Source organism: Cebus imitator, unplaced genomic scaffold (assembly GCF_001604975.1).
Source record: "Cebus imitator isolate Cc_AM_T3 unplaced genomic scaffold, Cebus_imitator-1.0 Scaffold149, whole genome shotgun sequence".
Lineage (NCBI taxonomy): Eukaryota > Metazoa > Chordata > Mammalia > Primates > Cebidae > Cebus > Cebus imitator.
Genome location: NW_016107464.1, coordinates 4,076,064 through 4,095,274, shown reverse-complemented (window position 1 = coordinate 4,095,274; position 19,211 = coordinate 4,076,064). Strand labels below are relative to the sequence as shown.

General features: G+C 41.9%; 2 protein-coding genes across 9 annotated transcripts in view; one reads left to right on the top strand and one right to left on the bottom strand.

Annotated features, from left to right (window-relative positions):
* EXOSC3 (exosome component 3) overlaps nt 1-19,211 on the top strand; it is a 75,096-nt gene that overhangs the window by 13,846 nt on the left and 42,039 nt on the right. The window contains exons 5-6 of one of the 6 annotated variants that reach the window (XR_005202534.1): nt 1,642-1,872; nt 2,615-2,990. The exons of 1 other annotated variant lie outside the window; for it this stretch is intronic. The gene's annotated coding sequence lies outside the window, so the exon portion shown is untranslated. 4 more of the 6 variants (XM_037743715.1, XM_037743714.1, XM_037743712.1 and 1 more) reach the window with 4 other exon arrangements.
* TRMT10B (tRNA methyltransferase 10B) overlaps nt 1-19,211 on the bottom strand; it is a 22,187-nt gene continuing 2,976 nt past the window's right edge. Inside the window, exons 2-9 of one of the 3 annotated variants that reach the window (XM_017543206.2) lie at nt 13,753-13,967; nt 13,197-13,305; nt 12,434-12,555; nt 10,080-10,232; nt 8,272-8,350; nt 7,569-7,636; nt 1,446-1,569; nt 51-393 (exon numbers count right to left, since the gene is read on the bottom strand). In XM_017543206.2, coding sequence (XP_017398695.1) covers nt 287-393; nt 1,446-1,569; nt 7,569-7,636; nt 8,272-8,350; nt 10,080-10,232; nt 12,434-12,555; nt 13,197-13,305; nt 13,753-13,938 — 948 coding nt within the window. In that variant the 5' untranslated portion in view covers nt 13,939-13,967 and the 3' untranslated portion in view covers nt 51-286. Of the gene's footprint in view, nt 394-1,445; nt 1,570-7,568; nt 7,637-8,271; nt 8,351-10,079; nt 10,233-12,433; nt 12,556-13,196; nt 13,344-13,752; nt 13,968-19,211 lie in introns of those variants that run through there. The other 2 variants (XM_037743709.1, XM_037743710.1) reach the window with 2 other exon arrangements.

Here is a 19,211-nt window from a genome sequence, read left to right as displayed (position 1 = left end):
CACCCAGGCTGGAGTGCAGTGGTGAAATCCTGGCTCACTGCAATCTCTACCTCCTGAGCTCAAGTGATTCTCCTGCCTCAGCCTCCTGAGTAGCTGGGACAACAGGTGTGTGCCACCATGCCAGGCTAATTTTTGTATTTTCGTTAGAGACAGGGTTTCACCATGTTGGCCAGACTGGTCTGGCGCTCCTGACCTCAGATGATCTGTCCGCCTCCATCTCCCAAAGCGTTGAGATTACAGGCGTGAGCCACTGCACCTGGCCACACAGCTGCACTCTTTAGGCCCATCATTCCACTGAGTTCCGAAGAATATAGCCTTTTCCTGAAGAAACTCCTTTCTTCAATGCTTCAGGCCAGTTGTGAGTCTCTAAGTAAGTGGACAGGATATCAAACACTGGCAGTAAACAGAAAACACAGAGGAAAAAAAGAACAGGTAAATGAGTAATGAAAAGGATGTTCTGTAATATTTCATTTGACAAACCTACTCTGCACCACACGTGGTACTAAGGTCCTAGGGGGAAACGAGGCAAGGACACAGGCTCTGCTTGCTCTCAAGGACCTCAGCCTACCCTGAAAGATACAGGCCTGTGAATGGATAGCATGTAACAGAAAGGAACACGGTAAAATGGGAACAGAAGGGCCTGTCATGGCCTGGGATGGGGAAAGAAGCCAGCCAAGATGCTCCTGAACTCCTGAACTGAACGCTGAAGATCAAACAGGAATTCACTGGTCAGTGAGAGGTTAAAAGCAGGATATTCTAGGGCTGGGATGCAAGTATGAGCTACCACACCTGGCCTTTTTTTTTTTTTTTTGGAGACAGTCTCACTGTTGTCCAGACTGGAGTGCAGTGGCACAATCTCGGCTCACTGCTACCTCTGCATCCCAGGTTCAAGCAATCCTCATGCATCAGCCTGTGGAGTAGCTGGGATTACAGGTGCGCACCATCAGGCCCGGCTGATTTTTGTATTTTAGTAGAGAGGAGGTTTCACCATGTGATGTCACACAAAGAGCTTGTGACATCTCACTTTTTGGGGGATCACTTATCCACAGTTCTCCACTCATTACCACTTCCACTCATTACCACTTAAAACCAAGAAGGAAATAAGCAAAAGAGGCATATCTGCGGCTACAGTAGGCATCAACCTTGGCCAGGCTGGTTTCAAACTCCTGACCTCAGGTGATCTGCCCACCTTGGCCTCCCAAAGTGCTGGGATTACAGGCATGAGCCACCACACCCAGCCAAGGGGACAATTTAAACTATCTTTAACGTAGTGACAAGGAAGAAAATAAATACCTCGTAGTGGCCAGAATACATGTCACAAAGTGCATGCAATAAAGTCCACACACATTAGTCACAGAGGAGACTGACTCAAACGCCACTTAAACACAGTGTAAAGCAGCAGCACCAGAACTCACCACACTGGATGTGGGCCGTGTAAGAATTACCTTGATTGATGGCTAATATCTCTGAATGATAGTTTTTTCCATTATGGTTTCTGACCATGTATTCCTGGATTGGCAAGCGTGCAGTCTTGACACAGTATTCCCGGGCCTTTTGAAATGTCACCTTCTGTAAATACACAGTTAAATAGTTTTCTTATAAAAGTTATACATGAGTATATTCTCATTGTAATACATACAGCATTAAAAATAAGTAGCTTACTGTGGGATGGAAGAAACTGCAGATAATGAGCTAACTGTCTAAAGAAAGAGCTTATGTGACATCTGACTTTGGGGGATCACTTATCCACAGTCCTCCACTCATTACCACTTAAAACCAAGAAGGGAATAAGCAAAAGAGGCATATCTGCGGCTACAGTAGGCATCAAAAGGCCCAAGCAGTCAATCGGAGCACATTCCAGGCCCTAATTAGGTAAGACCCAGTTCTCGAAGTCTGGAACTTCCAGCTCATTGCCAACGGGCAGCATCAAATTAATTAGAAAAAAGGTAGACAAGATTCAAGATAGGTACACCACTACCACAAGTGGCATTAAGGTGTGAGAACAGACAGCTCAACTAAAAGAAGATGGGCCAGGTGCAGTGGCTCACGGCACTTTGAGGCTGAGGCCAGAGGATTGCTTGAGCCCAGGAGTTCAAGACCACCCTGGGCAACATAGGGAGACCCTGTCTCTACAAATAAAAAAGTTAATGGTGTGCCTGTAGTCCCAGCTACTCTGGAGACAGAGGTTGGATGATCACTTGAGCCTGGGACATACGTCAAGGCTGCAATGAGCCATGATTGCACCACTGCACTCTAGCCTGAGTGACAGAGTGAGACCCTGTCTCAAAAAAAAAAAAAAAAGCGGGGGGAGCTCTGAAAACTGCAAAAAGGAGTCATAAGAAGTCCATCAATTTGAGGCCATTTAGGGTCAGAATACAGAAACTGATGTCTCTTTGTAAGATGTCCCTCAGTCATGAAGTCCCTCAGACTAAGTCATGACTCAGTCAAACTACATTTGCTGCCTTGTAAGAAGCACAGAAAAAATTTTCTACATAAAATTTCAGGATTAAAGAGAAAGTTTCAGATTACTGGGATAATCCGCACGCAGAGGCTTGGAAGGGGTCTCAGTAGTGCTAACTATCTAACTCCAAACAATGTTTGTCTGTTCTCTAAGACTTCTCCAAGTGGCCATGTGGCCACTCAATGGACAGCTCCTGTGACAAGGAGTTCATGCATCCTGGGACAATCTACTGTAACTTTGATAGTACCAGCTGACAGGATAGTCTTTTTTGATCTTGAGACAAATTCTCTGTTTTCTCTGAGACTTCCACTCATTCATCCTAGTCTATTCCCCCAAGGCCAGATCATACAAGATGGCTCTTCCACAAGATGGCCATTCAGAAACTTGAAGACAGTGGTCATGCCCCTAGGAATCCTCTGGTTTCCAGACTGTAGCCTCTGTTTTGTCAGCTCTTCTTTGACTATGACTTAGTTTCAAGTCCCCTCATCATTCAGCTAGAACTTGTTCTAACTAGTCAATATCTTTTTGTTTACAGTCCCATAACTGGCCATCATTAATGTGGTCTAACCAGGTGGAATAGTGTGAAGCGGACCTAGTACCTTTTTGGTGCTGACACTGGATTACCTGCCTCTCACGTGAAACACAATTTCAAGAGAACTTCCAAAAACGTTTTAAGTGATACAACTCTGATGAGGACTTATTTGAAAGGATAAAACTCCTTTGCATAGGCCGGGTGCAGTGGCTCACATCTGTAATCCCAGCACTTTGGGAGGCTAAGGTGGGCAGATCACAAAGTCAGGAGTTTGAGACCAGCCTGGCCAATATGATGAAACCCCGTCTCTACTAAAAATACATAAATTAGCCGGGCATGCTGGTGGGTGCCTGTAGTCCCAGCTACTTGGGAGGCTGAGGCAGGATCACTTGAACCCAGGAGGTGGAGGTTGCAGTAAGCTGAGATCACGCCACTACACTCCAGCCTGAGTGACAGAGCAAGACTGCATCTCAAAAAAAAAAAAAAAAAAAAAAAAAAAAAAAAAAAAAATCCTTTGCATATATGAGCTATGATAGAAAAAAAATTTTTTCAAGTCTCATTCCTTATAATCACTTCAAACTAGAGTGCAAAATTCAAAGTTAGAGTAGGATATTTGGGTGTTGCCCTAGAAGAGCTTACAATCTAGTTTCTGTTCTTTGCACAATAATTCATAATAAAATGGCTCTCCTTGAAGAAATGTTCTTAGCTTATTTCTGTGAAGAAGCCAAACTCCAATAACAACCAAAAAGTTATAAACATCTCACAAATCTTCCAGTTGTTTCAGTTTAAATGTTGGTGGGCAGATAAAAGAACACAATGTGTTAAAACTAAACATCTATAAGTCATGCACTGCTCACTGACCCTCTGAACTTTACTACCTCAGAAAAGGGACGGTCAGCTAGGCACCATGGTTCATGCCTGCAATCTCAGCACTTTGGGAGGTTGAGGCAGGTGGGTCACTTGAGCCCAGGAGTTCAAGACCAGCATGAGCAATATGGTGAAACCTCAACTCAACAAAAAATTAGCTGGGCGTTATGGCACCCACCTGTGCTCCCAGCTACTTGGGAAGCTGAAGTGGGGATATCATTTGAGCCTGGGAGGTTGAGGCTGCAGTGAGCTGTGATTGTGCCAGTGCCCTCCAGCCAGGGCAGCAGATCAAGGACTTGTTTAAAACAAAGGGGGTTGGGGGGGCTGTCACCCCACTGCAGGAAAGACTAATAAACTTTTAATTAATTTATTGTATTTTTTTTAGAGACAGGGTCTCACTATGTCACATCACCCAGGCTGGAGTGCAGTGGGGTGATCACAGTTCTCTGCAGCCTCTACTCCTGGGTTCAAGCAGTCCTCTAGCCCTCCAGATTTTTCACTTGGAAATATTTCAAACCTAAGAAAAGTTAATAATACAGTCAATACTCATTCCTGTAATCTAGAATCACCAGTTAATATTTTGCTTCTCTCTCTTGGTATATAAATATTTATTTTGGGCTGGGCATGGTGGTTCATGACTGTAATCTGCTTTTGGAGGCTGAGACAGAAGGATTGCCTGAGGCCTGAAGTTCAAAACCAGCCTGAGCAACATGGCAAGACTTCGTCTCTAACAAAAATACAGAAAAAAAAAAAAAAAAATTAGCTGGTTGTGGTAGCATGAGCCTATAGTTCTAGGTACTCAGGGGGCTGAGGTGGGAGGACTGCTTGAGACCAGGAGTTCAAGATGGCAGCAGGCTATGATTGCACCACCTCACTCAGCCCGGATGACAGAGCAAGACCTTGCCGCAATAAAAAATAATTTGCCGAACCATTTGAAAGTAAGCTTCAAATACTTCTTCACTAAATACTTAAGCATGCATCTAAGAACAATGACATTCACCTACCTTACCACATGTCATTTTCACCTCAAAGAAACTTTTAAATTATTCTGTAATTCCACTTAATACATAATCTATATTAAAATCTCCTCAACTCTCACCAAACTGTCTTTTATAAAGCTTTCCTCTCAATGCACAATTCAGTCAAGGCTCACATACTACATTTGGTTATAATGGTTTTTTAACCTTTTTTTCTTTTCCTAATTTTTTTGTAGAGATGGGTTCTCACTATGTTGCCCAGGCTGATCTCAAACTCCTGGCCTCAAGTGATCCCCCTTCCTTGGCCTCCCTAAGTGCTTCTCAAGCTCCTGGCCTCAAGTGATCTGCGTGCTTTGGCCTCCCTAAGTGCTGGGATTATAGGCATGAGCCACTGTGCCTGGCCGAACCTCTTCAATCTAAAACAGCCTCTTGCCTTAGTCCAGTTGTTTTGCAGAATATCCACATTCTGGATTTGTCTGTTTCCTCATGATTAAATTCAGTTTAAACATTTTCTGAGCCAGGTGAGTTGACTCACACCTATAATCCCAGCACTCTGGGAGGCCGAGGTGAGAGGATTGCTTGAGTCCAAAAGTTCCAGACCAACCTGGGGTACACAGTAAGACCCTGTCTCTACAAAAATTTTAAAAACTAGGCTGGACTCAGTGGCTCATACTTGTAATCCCAGCACTTTGAGAGGCTGAGGCAGAAGGATTGCTTGAGCCCTGGAGTTTCAGACCAGTCTAGGCAACATACTGAGACTCTGTCTCTACAAAAAAATTCTAAAACTAGGCCAGGCACAGTGACTCATGCCTGTAATCCCAGCACTTTGGGAGGCTGAGGTGGGTAGATTGCTTGAGTCCAGGAGTTCAAGACCAGCCTGAGAAACATGGTCAGACCCTGTCTCTACAAAAAATATAAAAATTAGCTGGGTGTGGTAGCACATACCTGTTATGCCACCTACCCAGGAGGCTGAGATGGGCGGTTCAAATGAGCCCGAGAAATTGAGGGTGTAGTGAGCCATGATCGTACCACTGCACTCCAGCCTGGGCAACAGAGTGAGACCACGTCTCAAAAAATATATATATATTAAATTAAAAACAGCTAGTCGGGTGGCATGGTCCTGTAGTCCCAACCACTCAGGAGGCTGAGGTGGTGGGAGGATTGCTTGAGCCCAGGAGTTCGAGGTTGCAGTGAGCCATGATCACTCCAGTGCACTCTGGCCTGGCCAACAGAGCAAGGCCCTGCTTCAAAAAAAGAAAAGAAAAAGAAAAAACTTTTTGGCAAGAATGCTTCACCTCAGGAGGCAGAGATTGTACCTCTATGAGTGATACTGAGTTTGATCAAATTTAGATAAGATGGTGACCACTGGAATGCTTTACTCTTAATTGTAAATCTCTGCCTTTGTTATCTGTAGGGTGATACTTTGAGACCATGTAAACAGCCAGTTCCTCCACAACTTTTCTTTCAATTGTCTGAGTCAATGATTATATTAGGAGTGACAAAATGATGATTTTCTAATTCTATTATGCATTCCTCATTTATTAGCTCGTGTTCTTCTGTAAGTACCCCCTACTCATTTTCTAGATGATCACTGTGGAGTCATGGAATATGAATGTTTTTTAAATAAATGCAATTAAATTAACCTAGCGTCTGTGTTAAATATATGTATAGCTCATACATGCAGGAATAGATAGAACACATCTACATATATGTAAAATATACACGCACACACATTTGCTTTGTGTTCATATAATGTCTCAAGAAGGATAGACAAGAAAACTTGACTCTCGGGAGGGGAACTGGGAGACAAAGTTAGGAAAGAGACTTATTTTTGACTACTCTTTTTTTTATATATATTTCTTATCTATGTGATATGTTAATTAGTAAATATAAACAAAATTATCTTAATACCTGTATAACAAACATATTTCAGAATTCCAGTGACACCCCAGTTATTCCTCTAAAACTCCAACAACAACAAAAAAAATCCAGACCATCCTAGGAGTTTTTAGTTTTGGAATAAGACTATTTCAGCAGAGAGGTCAACTCGAGAACGAGCAAACTATCCTCTCAAAGAACAAACAGCTGGTAAGAATGTTGAGTCCATGCTCACTTGGTCAAGATCAGAGCTATCCTTGCAGAACTGAAGAGAGGAGAGAAGCTCAACAATGGCTATTTATATAATTACCAAACAGCGCCCAGTCCAGTTCCTGACTCTTGACTGTGCTGACATTGCTCATGAGGACAGAGGGAGCTTCACCAGCCAGAGGGCCAACCAGGTGGGAATGGCTCTTTCTTCCTGTCCCCTGAGTTTTTTTTTTTTTTTTTTTTTGAGACGGAGTCTCGCTCTGTAGCCCAGGTTGGAGTGCAGTGGCGTGATCTTGGCTCACTGCAACCTCCTCTTCCTGGGTCCTGGTTCAAGGAATTCTCCTGCCTCAGCCTCCTGAGTAGCTGGGATTACAGGCATGCAGTACTGTGCCCAGCTAATTTTTGTATTTTTAGTAGAGACAGGATTTCACCATGTTGACCAGGCTGGTCTTGAACTCCTGACCGTGTGATCTGCCCGCCTTGGCCTCCCAAAGTGCTGGGATTGCAGGCATGAGCCACCGTGCCCAGCCTCCCGTACCCTGAGTTCTCAGACCCTCTAGGTGAGATTATGACAGGGCACATGCCTCTAAAAGTAAGCACTACTTTTGAAAACACAGATGTTGGGGCTGAAATGTATACTTACCTTCTGAATGCTTTCATCCACAAGTCCACCGAGGATGTAAACTTTGTTTAGATCAACATCTTCAAGAGCTAATGAAAAAAGGAAGGCCAGTGAGATAAAATCTGTTTTATAATTTCTAAATCCAAAGAAAGCAAAAGGAAAGAATTATTAACAATAACAGTAGAAATTTAGTAAATAGAGAACAAAAAAAACTTGCTCAATAAAACCAAAAGCTAATTTTCTAAAATGGCAAATAAAACAGACAAACTGTAGCATATCTAATCAAATCAACATTAGATTCAGAAAGAAACAAAATTAAAACTGCAGAAGAATGTGAAATAATTAGATGAGAATACTATGATCAGCTGAATATGAATACATTTGAAAATTATGTGAAATGAATGATTTTCTTGAAAAAAATATGTAACATTGATCCAAGAAGGGCCAGTGGGGCAGCTGACCAAGGACACTGGGAAGAACTGGCAGGCAGCACACAAGGTCCAGATGAGGATGGAAACCCTAAGTCTGTGCAGCTGAGAGCCATGGTAAGACACATCAAAGCATCCAGCGAGGCACCTGCCCATAAGAGGAGCGCAGCTCATGTGCATTACTTTTTCTGTGTGTGGGGATGTCCTTGAGGGGCTTTAATAAATTCTGCCATAGAATTATGAAACACAGTGTTAGGAACAATGGGCTTTATGAATCCATGTATTCAAGTACGTACCGTGTTCCGAGTCAGGAGTCAGGTACACAAGGGTTTCCAGAGGAAATAAACTAAAGCAGTCTTCTTCTGTTATGTCTAGCTGAAAAATACAAACAGTCCCATGTTAAAACAGCTCACAGCCAGGTGGGGTAGCTCATGCCTGTAATCCTAGCACTTTAGGAGGCCAAGGTGGGCAGATCACTTGAGCTCAGAAGTTTGAGACCAGCCTGGGCAACATGGTGAAACCCCGTCTCTACTAAAATTACAAAAAAATTAGCCAGGCATGGTGGCATGCGCCTGTAGTCCCAGCTATAATACTTAAAAGGGTGAAGTGGGAGGATGGCTTGAGCCCAGGAGGAGGAGGTTGCAGAGAGCCAAGATTGTGTCACTGCACTCCAGCCTGTCTCAAAAAAATAAAAATAAAAATAAAAAACCGCTCAAAATTCAACAACTAGTTACTGGGCTTAAAGTGTCTAACAGGCACGGCTCTAGGTGTGGATCAAGGAACTCCATACAGCTTCTTCTCAGAAAGTACTTAAGAGGGAAAGTAGACACAGACATTGAAATCTATGAAGTGAAGTAGTGATACAGGGTTCTGACAGCAGTACAGGGAGTATGCCCCAGAACTACAGATGAGGGAGCAACAACATCAGGGATGACCTGGTGAAGGAAATGCTAGAACTGGGTTTCTGAAAGGAGAATTCTTTTTTTAAGACAGAGTCTGGCTATTACCCAGGCTGGAGTGCCATGGCACAGTCTAGGCTCACTGCAACCTCCGACTCTCAGGCTCCTGAGGCAGTTATCCTTGCAGAACTGAAGAGAGAAGTTCCTGAGTAACTGGGACTACAGGCCCATACCTCTGCACCCAGCTAATATTTGTGTTTTTAATAGACATAGGGTTTCCCCATATTGCTTAGGCTAGTCTTGAACTCCTGAGCTCAAATAACCCACCTGCCTCAGCCTCCTAAAGTGTTAGGATTACAGGCGTGAGCCACCATGTCCGGCTGCAAAAGAGATTAATATTGACATATACTAAAGGAGAAGAATTCAAAGCTGAGGGAATCACCTAAAAAAGGCAGGAAAGTAAGGGAACTACGGGGGACTGTTCGGCTTATGAAAGGAATCATGAAAAAAAAAAGTACATAGAAGAAAGCTGGAAATAGCTGCACTACAAGAGAGACTGTTAAGACAGTAACAGCAAAACAGCTGGCTGTGCAGCCCCGCACAGTGCACCTTTCACATTCATCACTTCTGGGACCTTCCTGGAGAAGGCCACAAGTGCTCTATCTCAGCGACACAATGCAAACACACCGCGCATTTTCAGTGACATTTCTTAGAAACTGATCTGGATTCTGGCATATATATGTATCACTACATTTGAGATCCAGAGAGAGGTGAAAAGTAGCTTAGTACTCCCTAAAACTTATCTTAAATTTCTATTACTTCTGAAAGGATTCCTACTCTTCCCCCAAAACTCATGGTTCCCCAATTGACCATTAATGGGAACAAGAAAGAAGTCATAGCATTTCCCAAAAATATTCCTGGAGTATGCAGTCTAGCATAAAACATACAGGATACAAAATATAATCCTAGACACTGGTAATATTACTTTGCCAAATGCAGAAGGAGGATGAGAAAAAATTTTAAATGTAAAAACTAATGAGAGATTCTGAGTATTTTTTAGATTTCAATACTGAAACTATATCATTATATATATATATATATATATATATATATATATATATGAAAAAGTAAAAAAAAAGAAATTACTATAACTCCCCAATTACTTTTCAGATGACAATTCAAATACAATGTAAAAAGAGACTTACCAGGTAACTAGAAAATCCATCATTCATCCTCAAACACTCTTCATAAATGGGACTGTCTGTTGTGAATCCAGTGAGGCAGATCCAAAATGGCCTGTCAGCTTTTTTGTTTGAACCATACAACCTTCGAATCTGTCCAGCCAGTCTACTTAATTCCTTCAAAGAAATAAGAACAACTCAGGGTGAAAACATGCCAACTCACTCTAAATTAGTTATCAAGAAATTGCTACGATAAGTTCACTGAATGCTCCTCCAGAAAACCCCGGGAACTAGGAGTACATGTGTGTGTGTGGTACACGCTATGGCATCACACCTAGCAGACAAAAGATAATGATACTAGTCCAGAAACAGTGAGGCAGTAGAAAACTGAGAATATGCCCTCCTGCTGGCCCTGTTAAATGTTTAATATATGAAATTCTTATTTTAGCTTTAATCTAAAATCTTATGGTATAATACTATTTAACATATTAAAGAGGTTTGATTAATATACAGAAGTTTTTATAGAACATCAGATAAATTTGGTACCTTCTTCCTAACTTCAGGCAATACAATAGGGTTAGAAGTTTTAACTTTCTACCCTGAATCATAAACAATGCCCTTATATAAAAAAGAGCAATTTAGCTCGATTTGTCAGGTAGGAGAAAAAGACTCTGGGTTTGATTTAATCTGCTGTCTTAAACAGTATGGATTTTTTTTTTTTAAGACAGGGTCTGGCTCTGTTACCCAGGCTCAAGTGCAGTGGTACAATCATAACTCGCTGCAGCCTCAAATTCCTGGGCTCAAGTGATCGTCCTACCTCAGCCTCCTGAATAGCTGCGACTACAGGTACAGGCCACCATGCCTAGCTAATTTGTAATTTTTCAGAGACAGGGTCTTGCTATGTTGCCTAGGCTAGTCTCAAAACTCCTGGCCTCAAGTGATCCTCTTGCCTTGGCCTCCCAAGGTGCTGGGATTATAGGCAGGAGCCACTGTGCCCAGCATAATAGTAGGGAATTCTTGGTTAACATTTTCAGAGGGCTAAAGGTTTCAGGTAAGAACCTCAGATCTACAGTTTTCCTAACTTCTCTGAAAAATATGTAAACACTAGCACATACAATAGATGTCTGAAAAGAGAGTTTAAAATTTACATACTGTGATATAAAGCCTAAAATCAAGGCCCAATATTATGCTCTGCCTTGACATCTGTTGAAACTGGGAATACTTCAGATAGCCTAATAGTTCCCTTCCCAATTCTGCTCCCATAGATAAGGTCTCCGGGCTTCAAGAAACCCTTTTTATCAAAGGTCCAAGGCATAGTCTCTGTTTATCCCTAAGCAGTGAGTTTTGGTTCCCTGCCAGCCCATGGAATTCTCCAAACAAGTGAATCACATCCTCCTATAGTAACAAGGGGGCACCTCACCCCCTGGATACTACAAAGCCCACCTCGGACAACCCTTTGTTGTTCATTCTATTCTTGATTAACAATCTCCATGAGGCCCTGTATGGTGCACAGTATCTTCCTCCCCTGGGTTGTAAGTTTATGAGATGAATGAGCTGCTATTGACTCTCATCTGTCCAGTGTCAGATGTCATGCATTCTGCCACTCCCAGAACTCTAGTGTGGGAATCCTTCCCTCATCAATGGGGTGAATGAGCATCAATTAAAACACAGACATTGAGGTCAGGCACAGTGGCTCACACCTGTAATCCCAGCACTTTGGGAGGCCAAGGTGGGCAGATCACCTGAGCTCAGGAGTTTAAGATCAGCCTGGCCAACGTGGCAAAACCCCATCACTACTAAAAATACAAAAAAAATTAGTAGAGTGTGGCAGCAGGTGCCTGTAATCCCAGCTGCTTGGGAAGCTGAGGCAGAGAATCACTTGAACCCTGGAGGCGGAGCTTGCAGTGAGCTGAGACAGTGAGCTGCCACTGAACTCCAGCCTGGGTGACAAGATCAAGACTCCATCGCAAAAGCAAAAACAAAAAACATATACAATGCAAGAAGTTCTTCTACCAGGCAATCTTCCCACAACATGCTATCAAGCAAATATTCCTCTTCCCAAAGATTTAGTGTCTGGAAAACTGAACGTGAAAGGTTGCATCCAAACTGAGGGCACTGTGAACAGAGAGGCAAAGATGCTGGGCTTAAAACAGAAGACAAGGTAAACATTTTCAAACTAAACCAAGCTATGTACATTCTCTTCCAGGTTCTTTACGACAGCCACCCTGGAACTTAGTAACCCAGTGTAGAAAATCAAACACTTTGCTAATTTACTGAGGAATCCCAGAAGCCGGTGTTGGCCATGTTCTTCGTGAAAGCTGCACCCTTCTGGACCTCCCTCATGAGAGCAAAAATTCCGGGCTCAGTGGATGTTCTACCTTCTTTGACATGTGGTGGCTCATACTCAAATCGATACATAGTCTTGGTCCTGAGTGTTTGGCTTCCAAAAGTTTTTCTTTGGTTAAAGCTCTCAGGAAACGTTTGCTGTGCTGACAGATGCCTAAAGCAGAAATATCAGAAATAAAAGTGGAAAACCAGAGGAATAATATTCTGTAAGAAACAAATCTCCCTAGCCAGGTGAGGTTTTTTGTTTTTGTTTTTGTTTTTGTTTTCATATAAAGAGAAACTTGATACTGGTGTAAGATACTCATTCATTAGATTTACACAAAGCAGATTCGTGAGGAATATGGGCTTTGGAGCACACAGCAGGGTTTAAATCCAAGTTCAGTTTGTTCATTGATTAGCTGAATTATCTTGGGCATAATTATGTTACTTAATTTCTCTAAGCGTCAGTCACTTCACCTACAAAATGGGAATAACAGTTCGTCTCCGTTGAAGTAATCCATGTAAAATTCTTAAAACTGAATCTAGCACATAGCACTGAATAAATATTAGCTGTTGCTGGCATCATTCCTTCTATTCTGAGCTTATAAACACATATGTTAATTAGACAGCTTATATTTGAAAAGCAGCCTTAAATTTTGCTTTCTTTGATGCTTTGATTCCCAAGAAAATAGGACAGTGGGTCCTACATCCCAGATGTTTCTTTTACTTAAACAAAATGCCTACTCTCCTTGGAACATGCAGACATGTTTGCTAAAAAATAAATATGATTATGCTAGCAGTCTCATTTATTGTCACCTGGATTTTCTGCACGATTGGCTTTTCTTCGTTCTTTTTCTTGCTTTCTTTTGCTCTTCTTTGCTGCAACTATCTTTTCCCAGTGTCTCTGTTTTCTCTGTACATTTTTCTTATCCAGAAAACAAAATTGTTTGAGAACTTCGTAAGCTCCAAAAAGGAAAACGAACATTAGACACAGTTACTTTCTCATTTATATATAAAGTTTGGAGACAAAAAGGAAATTACTCGTAAAAACAAACCTAGACTGGATTGTGTTTAGAGAAAACAGAGCCCCAGAAAAAGAGATGTGACCTGCTCAAGGTCACAGAAAATTCATTAGTGATAGGGTTTAGATTTCCTGACACTTCAGAGGTATATAAAAAATTCCTTTTGAACTTTACTTTTCCTATGACTCAAATGAAACTAAAACATTAAACCAGTTAGCAGAAAGTTAATTCATCACTTAAAATACACAAAACTCATTCCCAGTCTCTCTTTTCATTACCAGTACCCACCCTTAAAACAGGGGTTTCTGAGACATTCCATCATGCAAGGCCTATGGCCAGAATGCACTCACCGAGCACCATGCTGTCCCGCCTGCAGCCAGGGTCTCTCCCTCCTGGCACTCGCCTTCTGCATCAATCTGCAGAAGGTGGAAGCCTTCAGGAAGTCCATCTTCACCTGTCTCCTCTAGGATGCCGTCTTGTCCCTGCTGCACAGGTGACTCTGCTTTCTGAGTACTCCCTTCCAATTTCCAGTCCATGTGCTTAGTCCTCTGGCCCTTCAACCAGACTGGAAAAAGGCACAATTATGTGAGCTCTTCCATTATTTCACCAACATAGGTATCTCCCTACATCCAAATGACAAAGTGTTATTGTGTTACTGAAAGATCAGAAGTGTGTAACATACCCAGATTTACTGAAATGAGAAAAGCATGTGTCTTCCAGAGAAATGATTCAGCAGAGAAACAGTTCAGTATTAAGGAAGCCAAATACACTTTTTGTTTTTTTGAGACAGAGTTTCACTCTTGTTGCCTAGGCTGGAGTATAATGGCATGATTTCAGCTCACTGCAACCTCCACCTCCCAGGTTCAAGTGATTCTCCTGCCCCAGCCTCCTGAGTAGCTGGGATTACAGGCATCTGCCACTACTCCCAGTTAATTTTTGTATTTTTAGCAGAGAAGGGTTTCACCATGTTGGCCAGGCTGGTCTCAAACTCACTCCTGACCTCAAGTGATCTGCCAGCCTCGGCCTCCCAAAGCGCTGGGATTACAAGCATGAGCCACCACACCCAGCCCTAGATATGCTTCTTAGAGCACATGCACAACACCTGACATCTCCAAGCAATCAATGATCATCCATTGCTGCAGTGACACAGAAAATCAAGTTATTTGTGTACTTTAAAATGCATTATATGATTTGAGGGTAGGACGGAGATTGCAAAAGCCACTTCACTCCCCCATTATGTTTCAACGAATTTATTTTCAAAATGGTTCCTTTAGCAAGTATTTACTGAACACCTACTATAAGTAAGGTACTGTACTAGAGGCTTCCTGGGAGGATGAAGCTAAATATATGGTAGAGTGATATGAAACCAAAAATTCTTTTAGGTTGTGGGTATGTATCAAAATTAGTTTTTTAAAACTATGTGTTCCCTCCAACTCAGTTGAGTATCACTGCAGCAGAAAGCCACAGTCACCACTGAAAATGTTTAATATTCCTCAGAAGTGCTGAGGTTGAAAACTATGGACAAGCACTGTTCCAGAACACTTAACAGATGATGTCCTAATTTCAAAGTGAGGTTCAAAATCTGAGAAAGTTGCCAGTCAGAAATGCTTTAGTCAGTGGTCAAGTACTGTAGACCAAGAGCGGTGTGACCATCACCTATGGCTGGTCCTCTGAATCTAGTCACACAACCACTATTTTATTAAAACTGTATCTTAAAAAGTGTAAGTCTATGTAGTATGAGTCATGTATATGGCAAAAAGGCATATTTATAATGAAAAGTAATGATCCACACTCCTCTCCCTTCCACCTCTAGTGGCAACCCTTGTTAACCAATTGTTTTTCATTCTTTTGGTAATTAACTCCTTAACCTGAAATATATGCTTACATCATTTCATGATTCATCAGCTTTGAATGTATTGACTCCCTATGAAACATAAGAATTCAAATTGCTAAAGTCAATCCTTATTGTTATTACTATTTTTGAGACAGGGTCTGTTACCCAAGCTGGAGTGCAGTGGCACAATCATGGTTCACTACAGCCTCATTCTGCCAGGCTCAAACAATCCTCCCGCCTCAGACTCCCATATAGCTAGGACTATAGGCATGCATCACCATGCCTGGCTAATTTTTAAATTTTCTGTAGAGACGGTGGTCTCCATTTGTTGCCTAGGCTGGTCTCCAACTCCTGGGCTTCCACCTCAGCCTCCCAAACTGCTGGTATTATAGGCATGAATCACTGCACCCAACCAACCCCTACTATTTTATTTACTTTGAGATGGAGTCCCACTTTGTCACCCAGGCTGGGGGGCAGTGGTGCAATCTCAGCTCACTGCAACCTCTGCCTCCCAGGTTCAAGCGATTCTCCTGCCGCTGCCTCCCGTGAAGCTGGGATTACAGGTGTGTGCCAACATACCTGGCTGATTTTTGTATTTTTAGTAGAGTTGGAGTTTCACCATGTTGGCCAGGCTGGTCTCAAATTCCTGTCTTCAGATGATCTGTCCACCTCGGCCTCCCAAAGTGCTGAGATTACAGGTGTGAGCCACTGTGCTCAGCCCATTATTTTTAATTCTTTATTAGTTACCTTGATCTTGAAATTTTTCTGAGATCAAGTTATCTTGATCTTTAAATTTGTTTGGCAAAGATTTTAAGGGTACAGTTTAATGAATTTGTGTGTATGGTAAAATACGCTAGCTCAATGAGCTTTAACAAATGTATAGGGCCTGTGTTACTGACAATCCCATCAAGATATGGAACCTTTCCATCACCCCAGAAAAGTTTTTTTGTTTGCCGTATTTTTTTGTTTTTGAAACCCTGTCTGTGCCTAGGCTGGAGTGCAGTAACTCAATCTCAGGTCACTGCAACCTCCGCCTCCTGGGTTCAAGTGATTCTCCTGCCACAGCCTCTTAAGTTGCTGGGACTACAGGCACGCACCACCATGCCCAGCTAATTTTTTGTATTTTTAGTAGAAATGGAGTTTTGCTATGTTGTCCAGGCTGGTCTCGAACTCATGACGTCAAGTGATGTGCCCGCTTCAGCCTCCCAAAGTGCTGGGATTACAGGCATGACCCACCATGCCTGGCCTCACCCCAGAAAGTTTAACTTTTTTCTCCATTTTCCGTATCAGTCTTCATCCCATTCCCACAACTTGCCAAAGGCAACCACTGTTCTATTTACTATAACCATAGATTAGCTATATCTATTATGCAACTTCATATAAATAGATGCAAACAGTATGTACTCTTTAGCACTTGACTTTTTTCCCCTCAAAATATTTGAGACTTAATACATGTTGCTGCATGTATCAGTAGTTTCTCTTTATTGCTGAGTAGCATTCCATTGTATGAATATATCACAATTCTGTTCATGGGTTGAGATTTTTACAGCTTAGGAAATAAATCTGCTACAAACATTCTAATACATGTGTTTCTGTGGACATATGTTTTCACACCCATTGACTAAGTTTTAAGAGTAGAATTGCCAGGTCATAGGATAGGTGTGTATTTAACTCATAAGAAACTGCCATCCATTGCCCAAAGTATTACACCATTTTACACTGCCTGTCAGCAATGTATGAGCATTCCAAATGTTCCACAGCATCACCAACATCTGGGGACCCCTACTCAGATTTCTGGAGCTCCTTTGCTACACAGCTCCCTCCTTGCCAGTACCCTGCTCCACAAATTCCAGCCATCTCAGCAGCCCTAAATTCAACTGTTTCTTCCACACAGTGACACCAATGCACTCTGTATGGACTCTGTGTCACTATGCACCCTCAGGCAGAAGGCTGGGGTGACTGTGGGGCTTAGCTTGTGAGTTGCTTTTCCCTCAAGGATTAGTCTTGTAATCCTCGTAATCCCTGACTATGGCCCAATACCTGAAAACAATTTCTTCATATACTTTGTCTGGTTTTACAGTCTATTGTAGGAGGATAAGTCCAATACCCATTCCTTCTGTCATGACAATTACCAGAAGTCTTCATTGCTTTTAAGAATATTTTAAACTTCTATTTCTTGTTCAAGTTACATAGTATTTTTTACTCCCCAGTATCTTTATGCTGTGAACATAAACACCCTTATATTTCTATCTCTGTTCCTCCTTTAATTTTCCAACTGAGCCTTGAATTTTATGTGGTCAAGGTAGGTTTTACATTTTGTTCTGTCATCATAAATAAGTGGCATAGACAAAGGTCTACCTCCATGGTATTTTCTAAAATTTGTAAACCATTTTGTAAACTGATTATTATTTTCTGAGGCAGGGTCTCACTCTGTTGCCCAGGCTGGGGTGCAGTGATGCCATCATTACTCACTGCAGCCTTGACCTCCTATGCTCAGGTGATCCTCTTGCCTCACCCTCATGAGTAGCTGGGACTACAGGTGTGCACTACCATGCCCAGCTAACCTTTGTGTTCTTAATGGAGACATGGTTTCGCCATGTTATCCAAGCTGGTCTGGAATTCAGACAAGCCAGGCAATCCACCTGCCTCAGCCTCCCAAAGTGCTGGGATTACAGGTGTGAGCCACTGCACCTGGCTGTAAACTGCATTTATATTATAACTCCATAAATGTCATTCACTGTAGAGATGGCTAGTGTCCTAGAATTATATTTTCTTTTTCAGTCTGACACCTGTGCTTGGAAAATATTTCTAGTGTTGAGTTCATATTGCCTTTTTCTTGAACTCCATCAAATGCTCACAATGGGGCCAAATTTCAGTTTTCAGTTTAGACACAACTTAAATAGGTTTAAGTGGAAAAAATAGCAATCTTAGAATTCAGACACATTTCCCATCTTGCCACTTGTGAGTGATGGGACAATAGATAGAAGATTTAAGTCTTTCCCATAAAGTATCTCCACAAAACAGGATAAAACCACCTCACAGGATTGTTGCAAGGATTAGATACCTTTCATTTACTGATACAAAACAAGTATTCATGAAGTACTTGCCGTTGTTAACTACTATTCAAAACCCCTTCAGTGTTGTTCTTATAGTTGTTCTTAAAAGGTAAATCTTCTCAGCAGTTTTGGTTATTCATCACACATCATGTGAACACGTGACTACCAGATATATTCCTGAAAATGACCAAGTAAATTACCTTCTAGATTTTTAAAATTAAAGATTTGAAATTTGTGTCCATTTGTCTGTCTAAAGTTTATTTCTGCTTAGAAATCCTTTAAAACCCAGTACAAATTAATTTTTAAGTGTATTTACATATAGACTCTATCAAAAAGAATTAGTGGCATGTATAAAATTTCATAATGTATATAATATTTCCAGAGAAATGAGGAAAATACTAAGTTGGTTGGACACAGAAGCTCATGCCTGTAATCCCAACACTTTGGGAGGCTGAGGCGGGAGGATCACATGACCCTATGGGTTCAAGACCAACCTGGGGACCAAAGTACGACCCATCTCTACAAAAAATAATTAGATGGGCATGGTGACACACACCTGTAGTCCCAGCTACTTGGGAGGCTGAAGCCAGAACATCACTGAGCCTAGGAAATTGAGGCTGCATCAACTATGATTGTACCACTGCACTCCAACCTGGGTGACAGAGCAAACCCTGTTTCAAAAACAAAACAAAAAATCGAAACTATCCTTAAACACTTCAGAAGCACTCCACATGAGTGAACAGTGAAGCTGACTATAAATATCTTTTTTTTTTTTTTAAATAAAGATAGGTCGTGTTATGTTGTCCAAGCCAGTATCAAACTCCTGGTCTCAGGCCATCCTCCCACCTCAGCTTCCCAGTCACTGGGTAGAGGTGTGAACCACTGCACTGGCATGCACAAATATATATATATATATATA